The sequence below is a fragment of the Macrobrachium rosenbergii genome, chromosome 9 (genome assembly GCF_040412425.1).
Source record: "Macrobrachium rosenbergii isolate ZJJX-2024 chromosome 9, ASM4041242v1, whole genome shotgun sequence".
Classification (NCBI taxonomy): domain Eukaryota; kingdom Metazoa; phylum Arthropoda; class Malacostraca; order Decapoda; family Palaemonidae; genus Macrobrachium; species Macrobrachium rosenbergii.
This window is the reverse complement of record NC_089749.1, coordinates 22,246,864-22,268,101: the sequence shown is the minus strand read 5'-3', so window position 1 is coordinate 22,268,101 and position 21,238 is coordinate 22,246,864. Positions and strand designations below refer to the sequence as shown.

General features: G+C 37.3%; 1 protein-coding gene across 36 annotated transcripts in view; it reads right to left on the bottom strand.

The window, feature by feature from the left end:
- Positions 1 to 21,238, bottom strand: part of LOC136841573 (longitudinals lacking protein, isoforms H/M/V-like) — a 131,829-nt gene that overhangs the window by 66,178 nt on the left and 44,413 nt on the right. For 2 of the 36 annotated variants that reach the window (XR_010854017.1, XM_067108603.1), the window contains 2 exons: positions 12,644 to 13,015; positions 11,087 to 11,418 (listed from right to left, as the gene is read on the bottom strand). The exons of 24 other annotated variants lie outside the window; for them this stretch is intronic. Coding sequence is in view for 10 of the 12 variants with exons in the window: in XM_067108603.1 (XP_066964704.1) it covers positions 12,653 to 13,015 (363 nt within the window). In the remaining 2 variants the exon portion in view is untranslated. Of the gene's footprint in view, positions 1 to 191; positions 638 to 1,141; positions 2,098 to 2,451; positions 3,564 to 6,263; positions 8,978 to 11,086; positions 11,419 to 12,643; positions 13,016 to 21,238 lie in introns of those variants that run through there. 10 more of the 36 variants (XR_010854010.1, XM_067108620.1, XM_067108609.1 and 7 more) reach the window with 10 other exon arrangements.

Below are 21,238 nucleotides of genomic sequence, written 5' to 3'. Positions count from 1 at the left end.
GCAAAATTCCTAGGAATTCACAGCTAATAATTTCCTTTGAAAAAAAAAAAAACTGCATATTTAGTCAATATACAGCACTCTTCTCTACTTGAACATAACACGGCAACACAAGTCCTTTTTGTAAGAAATTACCTTAATTTCTTAGCACAACTATGTAAAACTTTAAAAAAATAAAGTTTTCCACAGAAAAATTAAAAAGTGGTGAGAAAGAAGCTAAACAAACTCTCCTAAATCATACAATATCAAATACTATATTTTTCAACGACTACCCTCTGAAAAAGTGACATAACTACAAAAAAGTGGGCTGATCAAAACCTTCAGGAAATTGTGCTGCTTCAGAAACCCTTAGACTTCCTGTGTCGCCAACCACAAGGTCTGCAGATGACGACAAATGCCTGACAGGAACAGCATCCTGGATGGGATGACCATGCCTACGCTCCATGTGACGCTTGAGATGGGCTTTCTGTGTTGCGCGGTAGGGGCAATCAGTGCAATGGAAAGGTCGTGTTCCCGTGTGAGTGAGGAGATGGTGGGAGAGATTCTGGCGGCGATTGCGACCTTGGAACGCTTTCCCACAAACAGGACACACAGCTACTTCTACTCCTCCTTCCCCTCCTCTGCCCACCATCATCGCTGCCTGTAACAATGACATATCATGCCTCTCCTCCCCATAACTGTGTAAGGACGACTTAAGTCTCATTCATACGGTAACTGGTAATTGAACCTGGTCATTCTACTTACAATTAGGTCTAATTTAATATACAGTACACAATGCTGTACTCAATGAAGTTATCAAAATTCTTGATATCTCCGACTGATAAGAAAATTAAAGTTTACACAAAGACACTTTGGTACAGATATACTGTAAAGGGTCTCTTGTATTTACAGTATAAATAATGAAATACATATCTACAATACTGTATACAGAAACTAAGCACATACTCATGTAAAAGTTCTTTGTGTATTATACCACGGCCTAGATGGCACATAAAAAATTCTTTAACAAGAAGAAACTAAAGAAAATATATACAGTATATATTAATAAAGGAATGCAAAAAAATTAATACAGTATTTTTTCAATTTACTGAAACTACAAAGTAGATGTAAGTCTAACAGAGATACAGTAATACTACATATGTACCACTAAGTGTAGAAACATTTTCTCTAAGGCTTATTTTCTGCTGCTAATGGCTGTTGTAATGCTGTAGTATGAGGAGGGGGGGACTGTGAGCTAGGAAGATGAGTGGGACGGTGAGGCTGAGACAAAGGCAGACGACCTGAAGGAGAGGTATCATGCCAAACACTGGCCACATTGGTAGAGGAAGAAGTACCCCTAGCCAAATGGATGCGTTCCAGATGCATCTGGAGGTGAGCCTTGCGCTTGGCACGGTATGGACAGTGAGGACAAGGAAAGGGTGTCTCGCCAGTGTGGATACGCATGTGGGTGCTCAAATTCTGGTGGCGGTTTCGGCCACGGAAACCTCTCCCACAGACGTAGCACATCACCACCATCACTGCCGCTGCCGATGCCAACCCATCACCACCAACATTGCCCTGTAACACGAACATCACCTAAGCACCTCCCGCTTAAGAAAAATTGTCATAGCAACACCATTACCAATTAAACAAACACAATTATCAAAAAGTAATGCTCTACATACATGAAAAAACCATGCCACACTACCAACATGCTCATTAAATTAAAGTTGTTTGCTAAGTCAACTTCATGATTGATATAAAACACAACTGCTTCCCACAAAGTTAATTTTACATTTTCTGGTATTGAATAAATCAGTAGTTGAAACCAAAGGATCTTCCAGTGAATTTCTGCTATGTGGCACTCGGAGGGTAACCTATTGATTTAGGTGCCACTGCTGAAGAAGTTGGAGGATTCAAAGAAAGTGTTTCCGGATGTAGCCTTAGTATGTGTCCCTTCATGTGAGGCTTTTGCCTGGCTGTATAATCACAGTGAGGACATGCAAATGGCCTTTCCCCTGTGTGAGTCAACATGTGTTGTTGCAGATTCTGTTGGCGATTGCGACCCCGAAATGTCTTACCACATGTGGCACACGTAGCAATCCGCTCCAACCCCCATATCTGCAACAACACAATGCTGCTATGAGTCAAATGGAATTCTCCTGGACTCACTCAGTTATAAAAAAATAAAAAATAAAGTAAAATTAAAACAATTAACTTTAGACAACCCTCTCTTATGGCAAATTAGCATAAAACTATTGTTTGTTTAGAGTTTGAGCTGTGTCATCAGTTAATATAACTGCAGATTGATGATACCTATGATGTTAAATAATCAAGTTCTCCCTATCTGATGTCTAATGCAAATACATTTCTGAATTTCAAAATTACCAGTAATTCACTTTTAAAGAACTTATATATAAACATCCAAGCAAAAAAATTCTTAGACTACATAAATGTGGAAATTAAGGCAAAAGATTTGTGAAAAAAATTTATTTGTCAACTTGTACATCAATGATTTCCTTGAATTTTCTGGGGAGGCAACTACCACGTACACTACTTTCATTACTAACTATATTTCAATACCTTTTAATAGAATTTTCAAATATAAAACAAGAGTATACAACTTGAAAATAAAGTACTACTCTCCGACAGCTTAAATGTATAACATTCATATAATATTCCTTAATACCACTTCCTTCTGAAGAATCAAACCATAAGAGAAATAAACTACAGCATTTCAAACAGCAACTAAGGCTTATTCTTACATTAATCAAATGACAACATATTATAAGAAGAGTCACTAACCATAAACATACAGTGAACAGTATGAATACATCTATTCAATACAGAGTTTATATCTGAATAAATTACTATCAGTTGCCTTGTGACAATCCTTTAAAACAGTTTCAACTGGATTGACTTGAAACATATAGGCCATAATTTTCTTAAAAACCATGCTTTGTTCTGATATGCACTTTCAAGTTACTGAGGCGATTTGCACGGTGCGAGCAGTGGGGACAATGAAAAGGCTTCTCTCCTGTATGTGTCATCATGTGATAGTACAGATGCTGTTTCTTGTTTCTGCCACTGAAAACCTTCTGGCACACAGAACACACTACTCCCATGGGAGGCAGGAGACCCCCTGAGGTGAAGGTGGTCGAGCAAGAGGGGGAAGGGGAAGGGAAGTCCTGCCCACCCTGCAAAAGACAAAACACCTCTCAGTTGGAATCATTATCCTCAGTCCTAGCCATTCTCCACTAATTTCCTCTTCATGCCAAAAGTGTGAAACCTTAAAAGGGAATTTTCCATCAAAACAACAATGAATCTCAGTTCTCACAAAGAATTTACTGTCCATCATCACTCTGAGAGCCTCTACTCAACAAGCAGACGCCGAAACTCTCTCTATGAAATCTCCGAATGTGCACCCGTAAATGGTCCCTACGGCTGGTTCTATGCTCACAGAAGGGACACAAGTATGGTTTTTCTCCTGTGTGTGTCCTGAGGTGCTGATTGAGGTGCTGTTTGCGGTTTCTGCCATGGAAGTCCTTACGGCATACAGGACACATCACGGAAGGTGACCACACTGTCTGGAAAATAAAACAGCCACTCCTCAGGATAACATATTCTTGGTGAACCAGCAAAGATCTAAACACTGCATACAAGTTTCATGTGATATAACGGTGCTAGACAGTACATTCTGATTGTGCCGAGGTTCGCCTACCACTTAATCTTTGAAAATTTTCAAACTTGCCATACAGAAAAATCCAGTAAAAGTCTATTTCTCATCATGAGCTTCATGTTACCTTCAAAGGCTTCAATTTTTATTTCTTTTGATATTCTCATTAAGTTCTGTGATGGCATAAAAGGGAAGACAAAAGTCTCCTCGCCAGAGTACAGAGGTGAGCTAAGAGGGTTTGGGGCTCCCTACCACTTAATGCTTCAACGCACATGGGCACCTCTGGCACTATACTGTATTAAAAAATCTTTCGACAAACAGCACCTCTAAACTTCTGCAATCATTTTTCTCTTGTACTGTGTGACTGATAGAAAACAGCACTGAAAAGCACTTTAAAATTAGTTATATAATATTTACAGGAATCCACGAGACATCACTTGGCAAAAGCCACAACTGGAAGCAAAAATCAGATGGGGAAACTCTTACTGGCTTATTGGTAACAATAAGAAACTAGCACCACTATTAAACTTTGCCATAGACCATAATGGTGAAAAAATCAACACTTCTGAATTCTGATTTAATCACACCTAAACTGGGGATGTACAAAAATCTATGGAAAAGATTTCAACTATTCCCACGTAGTACTGTGCTGATAAATAACATACACTGCATATCAAGAAAAATATACGAAAACACCACTAACTAAATTAAAAAGTTATTCTGCACAACCTTTCTCAACCCTTGAACTTTGGTTAGGGGGAAGAGGAATACCCACTAACTGGACCATTTGTGACCAAGGAATTAGCATTAAGAGGACATAGGTTGAAACTAGAGGAGCTTCTCAGTTATACTCAATAAGTTATAGTGTTATACTTTTGTCTATGTTTGTACCTCTTGGAAATGCTTGTTTTGCTACCATCTAAAGAAATAGAAAACGAAATGGAAAGGAAACGACAGATTTTTGTGTGGGGGTAGGAAAGCAACATAATTCAAAACTTCACCCATAATCACCAGGAGGCTTCTATGTAATTGGTTTTATTCCTACAACCCTGTGTATATTTTCAAACTTATTTCCTTAGAGCTACCATATGTAGAATACAACTTAAAAAAATTACTTTTTTTTTATAAGGATTAGGCTACTGTAGACTATGCAATGGGTCTGTGGCAGAACAAACAGTATTTCTGGGACAAAAATACCATTTCTGAGGCAAATCCATCACTTTACAGTGGCCTAATCCAGAGGAGCTACTGACATAAGGATTAGGCTAGGGTAAAATTAAGGCTATGTAGCAAAAAAATTCAATAATATTATGAAACAGGGGAAAGAAGTAACATAAAACCGTATGATAAATTACTTTTTTCTTGGATTTGTGCTGTAAACTTTATATTTTTCATCTTTTTGATGAAAAAAAAAAAAAAAACTTGGTAAAATCGGGGGGAGGATCATACAAAACTACCAGGATGTGTGATAATGCTGCTGTCTTTACCACTCAGATCGGAAGTGTTACTATTTATATAATTTTCATTCGATGCTTAATTTTTTCACTCCATAAACTAAAAATGCATCAGTAACTTAAGATGGTCTACAAGTTATGCAATTACAGTAATGTTTACGTTAATCCAAAAGAACACTCATTCACAAGAAAGAGGATTGATTGATTTAACGTTCTCTGGCATCATTTGCTACAAAAAAGAGGAATCATGAAGATTTAAGCCCTTTCTGATTTTAAAATTTACCACTACAGAAAGGCCAAAACACAAATGAACTTGCCTTGAAATCTCATATCCGGATGAATAAAGGACAACCAACCCCTTGAAATCCCACAACCAGATGAATAAAGAAAAAAAATTCATTCCCAAAAATTTATTGTATCACCACTGGCAAAGCTTACCACTCCACCCATCACCATCTCCATAATGTTTATTTGTAAACTTTTCCCTTTACGGGGCTGAATGTGAAACAAGATCTCTCCACCCTCTGTTGCCTTCAGCACTTTCAAGCTGACAACAATCTAGTTAGGTTTTCAACTTTTCCCCTTTTCCTTAAATGCCTGGGCATTCCTACAAGGTCTTAATCTTGCTTCTTCATGTCTACTGCTTTCCTGACTATTATTCTTCCCTTTTCATCATACACTCAAACCATCAGCTGATGAACACCAAGTCACTTTGTGACATCCTCTTTCACATTATGGCCTTCCCTCTGAACTCTGCCATGACTTCTAGCACTCAAGTCACGCCTTTACAAAATCCCAATTTTGCCCGTGCCTATGGCTGTTGTATGTAGTTTAGGTTGTATTATTATTATTATTATTTTTTTTTATCTCAGTCATCCTATTCGACTGGGTGGTATTCACAGTGTGGGGTTCTGGGTTGCATCCTGTCTCCTTAGGAGTCCATCACTTTTCTCACTATGTGCACTGTTTCTAATAGCACGCTCTCTTCATGAGTCCTGGAGCTACTTCGGCATCTAGTTTTTCCAAGTCCCTTTTGTGCCATCACATTGTACCTCTCTTGCAATCCAAGATTTCACACCTCTCTCTCTACTTTGCCTTTCATTCAAAACTGTACTGACACATACTAAGAATTCCAAACAAGGTTACTTAAATGCAAGTTCAAAGTTGCAATATTTATTATTTATTCTTTATAAACAAAGTTGTATCTAACCATTAAATGTAACTACCTACATAAATTATTTCCTTTCCACTTGATATTGTAGAAGCAAATATGTACAGTATAAAAGAAACACTCCTATATTAAATAATTACTGCACAAAATAGAAAATGCACACCTGTATATTCAGTATATGCAATTCTGGTTTCATTTCTTTACGGAATACAGTAAACACGCATCCCTTACAAACCCTCAACAATGTGCCAGTTGTTCATAATTTTACCTTTTTCTTAAAACCCGAGTCCTTTTAATCTAAAATATTACTTATGTCAAAGTATAATTCCAGCACTTATGCATGTATGTATTTTTGCATTTGAAGATTATAAAGGGACTTCCTAATCAAAAACTGAAAGATGATACAGTACAGTACTCACATGAACCACGAGTCCAATACTCTAGATACAAATGATAATACAAAAAAATTTAGTACAAATCATAGTGGGCCTTGAATAGCTTATTGTAGATGAAACTAGCAGTGTTTTGTTGCATTCATTCCAAGAACCAAGTTGCACTACTTTCTGTCTTTTGTTTTTCATCCACTCCCTTTGGTCTCTCCCTACTGACATGTCCAACTGTTTCAACTTTACCTTGCTCCAATTATTGTACCTTGTTTTAAGAACAAACCCTCATGAACAGCAATCCCTATTTGTCTAAAAATTATATGGTTTTGTTAACAACAGTAATATTGTGTAAATTAAATGATCCTCAACAGCCGTTTCAAAAAATTTTATATATAAATTCATTATTATACTGTATACCAATGTACAGGAATACTTGCTGGCCAATGACGATTAGTGGGAAAACTTTCAAGTTGTGGCATTTACCCCTTTTTTCTAATTACTAATAACTAAGATCATTATAAAATGCCATCTGTTAAAACAAACAGTGCAAAGCAGACTGGAAGCATCTTTCACCAGTTGCAGAAGCACATAGAGCTAAATTAGCAAGTTTACTTCGGAGTTAACTGTAAACAAATGAAGAGCAAGGGAGGGAAAAGAAAAACAATCATAATTAGAGCTGCTAATAATTACAGTACTGCTAACAATTACTGTGCAACAAACATTAGTTATCTGGATAATTAAAATGCTGTATGTGTTCATGTAATGTACTGTACATAGAAATTTGTGCACTTCATTACACCTAATAAATCTCAAAAATTCTGTTCAATCTATTAGCAAGGAATGATACACATCCATTTCTGGAAAGATTACAATTTTTGTACACTTAAATCACGATATCCTACTTCAAGTCAGAAACTGTATACTCAAAATCCAAGGTGCACAGGTTTTGTATATATTTTGATGCCTACTGTGGGAACTTAAAGATGGTAGGACCAAAGGAGCTATAAATGAAATTACTGTACATTATAACTGAAAGGCAGAGTCCCAATTGTCCCAATATTTATGCCATATACTAGAATTTCACTTCATGGCCAACAATGCAGTCATCACAACCGAATAACTGACATCAGCGATGGTGGAAGGTTGAAAGCTACACCCTGGCATGCATACACATAAATTACTTGATATTTCCATAATATTCCACATTTAAGTCTCAATTTCACCCTTAGTTTTGAGTTTCAGATGCTCATTCTTCAAATATCAATTGTTCAAAATTGATATACTGTATATACAACAAAATATACCACACTGTACTTATATACACGGGTAAGCATTACTGTGCAAGTACGAAGACAATACGTCACAACAGAATTAATTACTGTGATTCATCTTCAACAATAATTAACATATCTATAGAAAGATTTTCGGATTGCACTTCCTTTGCATGTCGTGAAGCTATATGTATTTTCATGTTTCCTTTGCGATTAGCGCGGTGCGGGCAGTAAGGACAACGGAAAGGTTTATGAGAACCATGTGTTAGAATGTGGCACTGGAGATTATCCTTACGATTTGTTCTGTGAGGGCAATAGGGACAGCCATAAGGCTTATCCCCCACATGTGTTTGGAGGTGTGTGGCAAGATTTTGCCTTCTGTTGCTTCCGGAGAACACCTTGCTGCAAACATGACACGTCAGAGGTGCATCACCATCTTCTTCTTCCACCCCCTGCAACAAGAGAACGACCTTTTCTTAGCGCTCCGTATCGTTCTGTAACTTTTATATAAACAGAAGTATTTCCTGTCTAGTTATATTTCTGCAAATGTCCTGCATCCACGCAGTATGGCCCTTCAATTGAAGAGCCACAGTCACTTGTAAGAGGAAAAAAACCTGAGAATTCTTTCACCATACTTCTGAGATACTTCATCCAAAGCAGTAAGCTGCCATTGATTCTTTACACTACATGTTAAGGAAAGATTTGAAAGTCACAGAGTCTTGACCCTCGTTCTGTTCACTGGTGGGTTCAAACGAAGGCACTGCTGCCGACTGTCCATAGCTTTGGGCATCTGCCACTTCTGACGACAAAGCACCAGCACGCAGGCTGTGATTAATACTGTGTCTTGCACGAATGTGTATTTTCATGTTATCACTACGATTTGCACGATGAGGGCAATAAGGGCACTGGTAAGGTTTATGAGAGGTGTGGGTGATCATGTGATACTGAAGATTTTGCCGTTTATTCCTACCGGTGATAACCTTACCACAAACAAGACACGAGACAGCTTCACCACTGCCTCTCGCCACGCCTACACCACTAGCCTGGAAAGACATGGCATTGCGTCAGGCCCTACCCATAAAACCTGAGGTTAATAACATCAGTAATGTAATGCATATTTAATAACAGCATACAGTTCACAACCAAACAAGAGACCTATTCAATATTTGTTCATAGGCATTTAAACATCGCTATCATAGGAAAAAAATATGAAAACTTCCAGTACCTAATCACATAAAAATCATTACAGTACTTATGTTCACTATACGCATTTTTAAAATTTAAAAAAAACCCTAGGCTAACATCTACAGGATAAGTATGGTGACAGAGACATAAAAATTGTCACGCTGTTACCAGTTTCCCATTCCCCTTCTAGAAAGGTACCCCTAGACAAGCATATCAAATAGCATTATGCAGTTTCAGTCTATATCCTAAACCAATTTCCTGCATATTGTTCCTTAAACATTTTGAGTAAATCCAAAATCTCATACTCTGACAAAATCTCATACTCTATGAGAGAGAGAGAGAGAGAGAGAGAGAGAGAGAGAGAGAGAGAGAGAGAGAGAGAGAGAGAGAGAGAGAGAGAGAGAGAGAGATTGATTTCAGCCACAAATGGATAAGCAATCCCTTGAATAATATGCTACAGACTGACTGGCAAAACCAATATGATATCTCTTGCTTTTCTCTTCATTCATCACAGTAAAATAAGCTTGCAAATGAATAAAGTCAAGGGGCTTGACCTCACACACTTTTCTTCAGCTCATTCCTTTGACCCAAGCAGCCCTGCTTTCTGCTTCTTAATATTCATTTCTTCCCTTCAATCTCCTTCAACCTTGTCGTCGAGTTTCTTTCTAATTTGTTCTTCTCCTCATTTACTAACAACTTGTTAGGGGAGCTCTAACAGTCAAAATGTGACAATGCTCTTGATAAAGTGCTTTATTATACACAGCAACCAATAATTTACAAGGTATTCCAAGCTACTGCTATTGCAAAAAATCTTGCGAGAAACCTTACAACTGAACCTCCTAATGAACTTGTGTTGGGGAAATGCATTGTCTGCATAAATGTAAAAAAAAAAAAAAAAATTAGACAAAAAAAAAATTAGAAAAAAGACAAAATTCCAGATTCATCAACAAAAAAAAACCAAAATGTAGAGCAACATGAAACCTTTAAACTGAACGTGATGATTAAGAGGAGGAGCCCTTCTACAAGACATATTCAAGAGGTGCTTGGTGATAAAAAAAATTCTGTATGCTCTCTTTGTAATTCAAGCTGGACTATTGTGGCATCAGCATTAAAATGACCCATAAACCTGGACTGAACCAATGCTGTCTACAACAAAAACCATACTCATAATTTTTTGCTAACTTCAAGAAACTTTCATTATCATTATTATTATATTACCATTATTATTATTATTATCATTATTATTATTATTATTTTTATTATTGACCTCCTATGACAAGTGAAATTCTGCCACTTATGTCTTCTCCATAAATCTCCACTCATCTCCTCATTCACTTCTCATAGTTCTCATTAAGATTTGAGTCTTCTCTTCTGGTTCCCACAGAAGCCAAGCAGACAATGTCCTATAATATTCTCTCATGAATTGTGCAAAAGACATGTCCACGCCATTTCAATCTCCCTTTCATCATTAATAAAATTCCCATTGGCTTACCCCCACCTCGAGAATTACAAACTCTTCAACTATTATTATTCTAGTTACTTAATCACGATTACAAATCCTTTCTAAACTCCTATAAGGCTAGCCGGACAGAATGGATTCTTAAATGAATGGTGGAAAGTGTACAAAGACAAATTGAAACACATAAGGAACAAAATAAAATTCATTTGCAGAGATTAATCTAGCACTAGTAATATTGAAACTTTGATAACAATGATGTTAAAACAAATAAATTTTCAGTTATGTTATCTATGTAAAATGATAATAATGACAAAGTAGAAGAATTTATAATGGTAATAGCAAAAAGACTGACAAGAAGAGGTACCACGGGGTAAATCATACAATGCTAAAAGCCTTTGGTCAAGGTTTACATCACTGATTTGATCATTTGAATTATTTTTTTTTTTTCGTGACAAAATATTACGAGATCTGTATCAAACACCATGAATGAGGATACAAAAATAACTGAAAGTTTACTGAACCTTTATTCCAGTGTAAAATACAATACTGTACAGGCAACTATTACCTATAAGTTTCTAACAGCAATACTGTCAGTATTCAGTTATCATTTATATAAAGACTGGTGTTTGGAAGCTGTTGAGACAAGTGAGCATGAACTGTGAGGATGTGCCTTCTGACAGTAGGTCGGTGATTGCTACGGTATGGGCAGTACGGGCACAGATGTGGTCGTTCTCCAGTGTGTGTCAAGATGTGCTGCTTCAAGTTGTGCTTCCTTGACCGGCCACCAAACTCCTTTCCACACAAGCCGCACTGCACAACTTTCTCATCGGAAGAGCCACTCTGCAAAGCAAGCACACACAGCCCTCAGCTCCTTTCCCATTCAAAAACAAAGAACTCAACACATCCTCTGTTACTGGGTGCATCACTATTCAAATGATAAGAGCAACCAATGTAAATTTCAGAAGTACTGTATACTAGCTGCCGTTCATATGGAGAAACGGAGAAAGCCCAAGACAAGATGCAGAATTATTAAAATTCATTTTTTTTTCTTTTTTTACCTAAGTCTCATCAATGATAACAGTGATTTGAAGACAGAGAAGTGCAATCTTGTTGAATGAATTTAACTAAGATGCCATTAATCAAAAACATAATTAGGTTGTAACGAACAAATACAAATCAAGCTTTGGTTGCATTCCAAAATTATTTGATTTACTAAAGTAAAAAAAAATACACTATAAATCCAAACGTATAGGAGACGTTAGAAACTACATATACTGTGCGGTAAACAATTTATACTTTATATAATAACCTAATACCAAAAGCTAAATCTCATCTCAATGATATTATCAGGAGTGGGCCATAGTAACAACTGTCAAGACAGCATGGCTCAGCTCAGTGACTCTTTCCCACCAACACAAAACACTGGAATTCCTCAAAGCTCATGTTAGCAGAATTCCTACAAACTTCCTTTCAGGGGATATTTTACTCGCATCCTTTGAAGTTAGGGCCCAATTTTCCTTACCCTCTTTTAAGCTTGGATTTGATAAGGGAACTGGGTTGCCTGTTTCATTATTATTCTCAAAGAAAAAACACCATAATATTTAAGCCAAAAGCACATATGCAATAAAACTTTCAAAAGCTTCCACATACTGTAAACTAAAGTTGCAAGAGCAATGATGGCTTGATTTCCAACAACACCACAGAACAATCATTCAAATTCTAATCCAATCCCCTACTTTTATATGACCGCCTACCAAGGAGTCAGCATCAATGCACTGTTCAAACAGCTCATTTTCACATTTTTTCTTTCTTTTCTAAAGCAAAATAACCCCCTCCCCCCCAAAAAAAATCTCCAAAATGAATTCAAGTGCTACTACTATCACTAAAGCACTATACTTATCTAACACACACTACTGCCGTTCACACGAGTCACAGACAGGGTATGACAAATTCATTTTTAATATGGATTACAGCCTTCTGAATAGGTCAGAAATATGGTATACAGTATACAATTTCTACGAGTAATCACTGAAGTGTTCTATATAATATTCTGTAATTTTACTACCTCAAACTATCAATTCCTTTCATTTCCATGATGAGACAAAAGAGCAGATGGCTGATGAAGAGTGGCAGAAATAACAGCAACAATGGCATTTCCATTGGCCTCTGAAGAAACAGCTGACGGAGGAGGGACATCCACTGTGCCATGGACAGTACGGATGTGTTTGTGGAGATTAGGCTTGTAGTTAGCCCGGTGAGGGCAATGAGGGCATTCATAGGGTTTCTCCCCGGTGTGAATAAGGAGGTGATGTCTCAGGTTCTGCCGACAATTCTTGCCTGTGATGCAACGCCCACAAACTGGGCATGTGAGGTACTCTCGGAACTCCTCTTCAACAAACCCGCCACTGCCACTGCTGCTGCTCCCAACCATCATCCTCTGCAATGAAACCACGCACTCACTGCTTGATCCCTCAAGTTCTCATTTTTTCCCAAGATTATAAAGCTCACTATGGACTGATGTGAATTTAACTGCTATTTAAAATAGAGAAATCAATTCTTAACAGAAGCAGTAATTAAAAATCCTCCTCAACAAACCTAACCACAAACACACACATTTAAACCAACTTTGAACTTCCAAAGTTCCAATGAATCAACCAAATGCTTTGGTTAGGAAGACCATTCTCTAAACTGGTCACAGCTGGAATAAAATTTCTAGAAAATTGTCTTGCACTCAACCCTGTATGCAAAAAGGCAAGTGAACTTGAATTAATGGTATATCTAGTGCTAGGTAGTAGATCGTATATGTCCATGATTAAAATTTCATAAAGCATACACAATGAGTCAACAGTGTAATTTTTTCCACACTAAGATCTGGACATCTAAAAGAAATGATGCTTTGTCCATCAATTCAAGCTGCAAGTCAGTTATTGATGACCAAATATGGAACAATATCCACAACATGGAAGAACAGAAGTAACAACAGGATAGACAGGTAACTAGAAACATTGTAACTTTCTCAGTATTATATATTATGCACTACCAGTATTGAAAAATTCTTCCTTTGTGCACACATATACAAGTAATAAAAGGCAATTGTAATAATTACAAAGGGATAACATTACAGTACAATACTTAGTAGAGCCAAGATGTGAATAGGATTTTCAGAGTAATTAAACTAGATAACTGAAGCATTGGTACTAAAGATAAAGTAATTGGCAGCAGTTGAAAATTTCTTTGATAAAAGCAAACCAAGTAATGTGTACATGGGAGTAACTGGTTTGTTGCAAAGTGGATCTGAAATAAGGGTGCGTGCTGCTGCCAGGGACTTTTGATATCTTCATGGAAAGAGCTAATAAGTTATGCAAGAGGAAGGATATGTGATATTGGTTGCAACACTCATGGATGAGATGATGATGTGCTCTGAAGTACCTGACATTTGTATATGAAAACGTTGAACAGATAATGTACAGTTACTACAGAGGTTAGTGACAGATTTTAAGGTATTTGTAAGGAAAGAGTTGAAGGTGAACTTAACTGTAAGGATATGAGGGGAAAATGAAAACCTGGAGGATTGAGCAATGATGATGATATGGGTGACAAAAGAATGAAAGCAACTGAGTCTTATATCATATTATGGAAGTGAGATTTGAATGGTGAGTGAAAATTTAAGAAAAGGATGCTCCTTTCAGCTGAATTTTATGTAGTACATGTGGAACAAAAATAAAATGCAAAAATGAAATATCAGAAATGTGAGGATCCGAAGTGGTAAAACTGCTAGTGAAAAATCTATCAGTTTTGAGGTGGTATGGTCATATGAAAAGAATGAGGGACAACATATTGCAGAAAGTAAAATTTGGAAGTGTTGATATGAGACAGGTCAAGTTTTCGAATGACGGAGCAACATATTAATAAAAAGGGCCTTAATAGCCAGGAAGCAAAGGAGAGCATGCAAGTCAGAAGTGAATATATAGTGCAATTCATATGTCTATTGTGCCTAAGGATCCTACATACTGTACTACTGTACATCTTGGCAAAAATCCAAGAATAGTATGGTAAAAAATTGTTTCACTGAGTTCAAGTGACTAATGAGCAAGTTACTATACTCTGTTTCAACTCATCTCACCGAAAAATTAACATTCATGTGGGATGCACTGCCCGCAGAGAGACAAAGAGAGAAAAATGGTAGAGGAAGGACATGAGAGCGAATAACAAATGAATAGAGAGAGAGAGAGAGAGAGAGAGAGAGAGAGAGAGAGAGAGAGAGAGAGAGAGAGAGAGAGAGAGAGAGAGAATAACAACAAATAGGGATAATAGGGAGGGAGAGTGAGAAATAATGGCGACCCCATTGTCTTAAAGCATCGTGTTATAGGATTAGGTCTAGACTATTTATTCAAACTGTTGATAAATTGACATTATTCAATACTTTAAATATAAAAATTTTAACATTAAATAACATACCCTATCATTTCAACTGCTCAAGATTTTCAGTTAGGTCAAGCTTTCTTCTTCATTACTGTTACCCTGTTCAAGGTAAAATCAGCATCATAGAAAAAACACACTTCTAAATGGCATTCCAATAGTAAATTGTTTAATTTTGCCTACAGTATTTGGAAAAGCAAATACTTTTCAATGATGTTAAGCTTTCAGTGCATTTAGTACAGTCACAGACAAGGGGAAAAGCATTCTTTTACATCGGCCTATGCTTATTATGCTGCACACCAGCCTTGCCCACTCATAATGACTATCGATGTCAACAAAAAACAGTCCGACCTCTTAAATCTGGAACTCTGTGTTCTGGGGACTAACATGATCCGGACGTTTTGAATCAGCAGCCATTAGTTCTTGACCGGCTATGAGGGCAGCGCCATGTCATTTCAGTTTTTGGATTTTTTTTGGATTTTGGAACTGAAGCTTGCTCCGTAAATGCACAAACACATTTTATTTCCAATAAAAACATTCTGTTAAAATAAACAATATACAGCATACAAAAGAACCGTAATTTGCATAAATACATTATACCTGTGCAGTACTGCACTTGTGTACTATCCGATCACTAAAATTTCGTCCAAAAACAAGATTTCATCATATACTGTATATGTAGTAAAAGATGTGTTTTCAGTAAATTACAGTTTTGGTGGATACCCTTGATAATGCATGTTATATCTGGGTTGGCTTTTAACTAAGAAATAAGCCTAGATGCAAAAGTTCATTGGAAAAGTGCCAATGTTTATAAATTAAATCAGGAATGCCCTTGTGACTTGTCTAAGAATTCGTTACTATCTCTTGTGATTGACAACCAGTTACTACTGTGTGCAAGACACTGGCATAAAAACCAGTACTGACATTAACAATTGATTCAAGATACATCCATCTGCCAATGTCAGTTAACGTAACTAACACACTTATTAAGGGTTGCATTAGTTGTCAATTTGTTAAAAATTTGTTACTTTTCAATGGTGACTTCCATAAATAGAATTAAACAAATCTTTATTCATCCTTCATGCAATGGAGAGGAAAGTGTTATGAAAGTATGCCACTAAATTTATGGTTGTAGCTGTGGCTGAAAAACGAATACAAAGTATTGTGCAGGCCACACAACGTTTTGTAAGAGGCAAAAGCAACATCCAAAATTGGGGGAACCACACCTTTACTTCATTTAATTTACTTAAAAAATTTTTAAATAAAGCAAGTTGCATTTTTAAACCCAGCTTTGATAATTCACGAAAAAAAGTCTCCAAAATGCATTTAATTTAGCTACTAACGGCTGTGATGATGTTACTAAAATGCAACTAGCTGATAATTTTAAGAATGTAAACATTATCACAATGCAAATGGGGCCTTGGCTATGTTTATAAATTGCAATACGATAATATAACAATGCATGAAATATACAGTACATACAGTAATTGCATAAGTACATAAAACAACAATTTTATTAAAATGATCATTCTTAATACATCTATACATTTGAATTTTGCAAATGAATACCTTTCGGTGTAACAACCTAACCAGGCCACATCTCTCTCTCTCTCTCTCATATACAGGTTTAAAAAAAAGCAGATTTTTAGGCTTTCTCTCTCTCATGTACAGGTTTAAAAAAACAAAAGCAGCAGATTTTTAGGTTTTACCTGAAAACAAAGGCCAGAAAATTTTGAAATGCCAGAAACACTGCCAGATGCCAGAAGAACAGAACTTGACAGTGCGCTTTAAAGTGGTTTAAGCTTCGACGAACCGAGGGTATAGGCATTTCCATGGAGATGCTTGTGGAGCAGGCCAGAATTTTTATAAGGAACTAAACCTAACAAATAACGGTGAATATTCACAACCATTGTTCTATTTTTATAACACAGCAATATATATTTAGAATGAGCTGGTAAGACTTTGTTACCATAGGGTTTTTTTATGGGGTGATCTCCATCATCCAGGATTTTCTATGGTCCGGCAGTGGCCTGGTCCCAAGGGAGCCGGTTTAAAGAGGTTGGAATGTAACAGACTGATACTTGAAGTCACAGCCTGACAATGTTTGTAAAGTTTTCTGAGTTAGTAGCCAATAAATTGCTGAATGTGAGAAAAGGCAGCAACATATTTATAAAACCATTAGAAATAAGGTGCTTCTTTCAGTGTCACTGGGAAACCATTTTGAATGCTTTGCTTCATAAGGCTCATAAAGGATCAACACATCATTTTTCATTTTAAATCAGTATTTCTGCAATATTTTATACATCAATAAACTCATGGTTTCCATAAAATACTGCCCCGCTTTGTTAAAGGCCAGTTCTCTATTGTTCTCCAGCCAGAATTTTAAAGAGCTACTGTAGCAATACCCTCCCTCCCAGTGAACTGTAAGTCTAACCCATTTTATTCTTTACATGATTTCTACTTCATTTCATACAACAAGCAATATGTGAAAGCTTATTACTGAGACCAGCAAGAAAGAAATGCAACAGCAAGTACTGTACATGCATGCAAAACTCGGACCTGCAAGGAATTTTGAGTTGTGACTCAGCCAGTCATGTATTTTATCATTTTATTCACAACTTGATAACTTTTATCACTTAAGAGAAAAACTTAAGAAAAAGTTGTAATTGAAACATGTATGCTAGACACTGGTATAGGAAGTCCCAGGTTATTGGCAGGAGGTTCCATTCCTGATAGCACGATGATAACTGAAAATCGCCAATAACTGAAAATCAGCGATAATAGTGCCGAAAATCGGTGATAATAGCGCCAAAATCACCTCTTAACAGCGCCGATAAGCAGAGATCAGCGCATATCGGCAGCGAAAATCCAGTTATTGTCGTCACCAGACAAGCGACGTAAAACCAGACCGCCGATAACTGACGCCGCCAATAACTGGGGACTGCCTGTAGTATGAACAGGATGTAAACTTCTACGAAACTGTAACAAACCTAAGCAATGACTGTAGTATGAACAGGATGTATACTTCTAAGAAATTGTAACAAACCTGAGCAATGGCTTGAGTCCGAGGTCGTTTCCACTCTATAGGCTGTCAGCTATAAAATACCTATAACAATAGCTATTAAAAAAAAAAGCCGTCAATTAATTTAGCACATTCGCAGGAGTTTCACAATTTAAAGGATGCTGGCATAATATATATTTATCAAAAAAAAAAAAAAAAAAAAATTATATACAAGATAAGTGCAGACAGCCACACTGGGATAAAAGCTGTAGCAGTTCAGTTACAGCTGATACCACGAATCTGAAAGTCAGGTTTGATCATTCCCGCAGCCCTTCTTCTCTGGCTGTACATATGCGTTTACCAGTATTTCTTTCAAACAGAACACATCATTAAAAGTTATTTTTGAACTTTTTGTGTATAATCCTGTCTCTTTCGCGTCTTCCATACACAAATGCTTTGCTACGGAATTCGAAGTCTATTTGTTTACAATCAAATAAGATGAAATTAAGCCAATCAGCAGCCAATATCATGAGCAGTGTTGTCATGACAAATTGTTAATGAACACAATATTCTGATGACAGATCAGTTGGAACTGACTATAGGTATCAATTTAATTATCACTTGTAAATTCAAAGAAAGATAATTATGAGATTACTCTTTACCATAAGATTATTTTGTCTAAGAAAAGAAATATGCTGTATTTTAATATTTTTCTTTTAAAGCAAGCTCAAGATATAATTGCTACCTACATCAGGTTTGTTACTTTTATTGGTAATTTTATTTCACTGGCGTTACAGCCGTGATGAAAGCTCTCTTTTTTCTAAAGGAGATATATCTTCAGAATACTATTACTTTTGTTTGCAGATTCTAAGAATCGGTAGTTTTATGAGCGCTAAAACTAAAAACACTGGCAATGTTTTACTACTGCAGGAATACGATATTTTAATCTTGAAAACCTCAATATCATAACAGTTTTGTTTTCCTTACCTAGTCTCTCTATACCATTTTTTCCCCATAAAATTATTCCTTCCCCTTTCTTTCTCCTTCCACCAGCTCATCATATAACCTGTGGAAATGAAGCTACTCTTCCTCCCAAGTGGCAGCTTACCTGGATGGATCTGACATCAAGGCCAGGAGGTATGACCATGGCATGACCCATAGGGGATTGTGCATGTTTGCTAAGCTGTTTCAAGCCCTAGAATGAACTTCAAGATTATTGCCACAATGTGCTCCTCAGTCCAAGTGAACACCTCTATTACCCGATGACAGTGAATTGCAGAGTAACCCCTAATGCTTGAATTAAAATATGGCCTTGGAGTTGTTGGATATAAGCAAAGAGTTCTTACTTATAAGGATGGTAGTAATCCTAGCAGGGCTAGAAAAAGAGCTTCAAAAATACTGCAGCATGATAGCAATTCTTCTCCAGAGATTGCTCCTATCGACTGAAGGTGCAGATGGTGATTGCCCCACCAGTGCATTGAGAAGTCAATAAACATCAGTACAACAGGCACAGAAGAAACTGGGGGAATACAATTCCAGATTATTTGTATCTCGCTACTACTGTAGGTCTTCCAAAAATTCCTCCAAGGTTGGAATTGAGCAATCCTTGGGCATGGATGGGGCTAAACACCATCTGGCCGGCCAGGTGAAGTCGTAGGGAGCAGATTCAGAACTAGCTGTTAGGAACCCACACAACAGAAAGCAACCAAGGAAGTACCCTCAAGATTTGGCTGTGGAACAAGAGCTCATTTATAAAACTGCTAAATCACCTTTGATAACTTCTTGATCCTGTTATCTTGACTTACAAACTCATTGCATCACTGAACGTGCCATGGTAAATCAACATTGTGGAGGTCAACACATCCAACTTTATCGATTGATCTCGGCGTCCTAGGAACAACAGAGTTGGAATAAAGCCAACATATGCCTCTGCAATTCCTCTTCTGAAGACATGACCAAGTTGTCAAGGTGACAGTTACGCAGCCAGATCCCAGCCCATCACTAATGGTTTGAGTGAACAGAAACAGCTGCAAACAGGCTGAACCACAAGACATGGCACTGGAATGGCCCTATCATAGATAAATCAAAGGTACTTTCTAAGCTTTTTAAGAATATCACTGTCACCATCTTGAATAGTGTCAGGCAACTGAATTTGTTGAGTGGGTTGTGATCAACTGGCCTCCAACCTCCTGCCACCTTTGGAACAACACAGAGGCAGCTGTAAAGCCAAGTGACTAAAAAATTTCCTCCATAGGCTGCCATTGAGTTACGGATCCAAACTCAAGATGTGAGGCCTGAAACCTTCCTGACCACAGTAGTAACTGGAATATAATGCAAAGGTTACTAGAATACTGGAAAATGAGGATTGTCTCTAAAAAAAAAAAAAAAAAAGTGGGTGGCAATATCTGAGCCAGAACTTTCATGATCCTAAAACACACATAGATAACCACACAATTCATCTTTTGACTTTGAAGACAAGCCTCACTGGAGGATGAATGTCTTCCCTTATCTATAGAGAAAGGGAAGTGAGGCCTCCCACCTGTCACTAACAGAATGGGATGGCTTGGGGAACCATCTGGGAACTCAAGGACCTTGTGCACCTTGTGGTGAAGGGCTAAGGATATAAGGAATCTTCTCTGATGGAGTCTTGGGTATATACCAAAGCTGCAACCAGCAACAGTTCCCATAATGAAAATGGCAACCCCTGTGGCCAAAGCTGTTTGTACCCCAATTCTTTAACAATGGATTATGGGAAGAGGGAGGAGTCCCAGGTTCTCTCTTCCAGACAAAGTTCATCAGAAAGCACACAACGTGGATGAGCAAAATGGATAATTTTCTACAGGTGAACCATCCATTTAGTTTTCGGTAGTTCCACTCCATGGCCAAACCTCACCTGAAAGGTGGGAGCTCCACCACATAGAACCCACTCTAGCCAGTTGAGAATGGCTGTCATCTCCCTACGGAAAACCCCTTCAAATCTATCTGTGCTTGACAAAATATAAAAGATCCTGGAGTATAAGACTGGGTTATCCATTTCATTGTAATATTGTGCACTTTCATGCACAAAATTAAAATGAAATGCCCAAAAAGATAATTAGATGTCATTAAATGAAATGCAAGAGGAAGAGTGAGCACCACTGCTATATAGTCAATCCTGGGAAACTGTAATGTTGACTCTACAAGGGCCCTCGAGAACTGAGCTAGTAGAGACAGTACCAGTAAACAGGATGGACCTAGCAC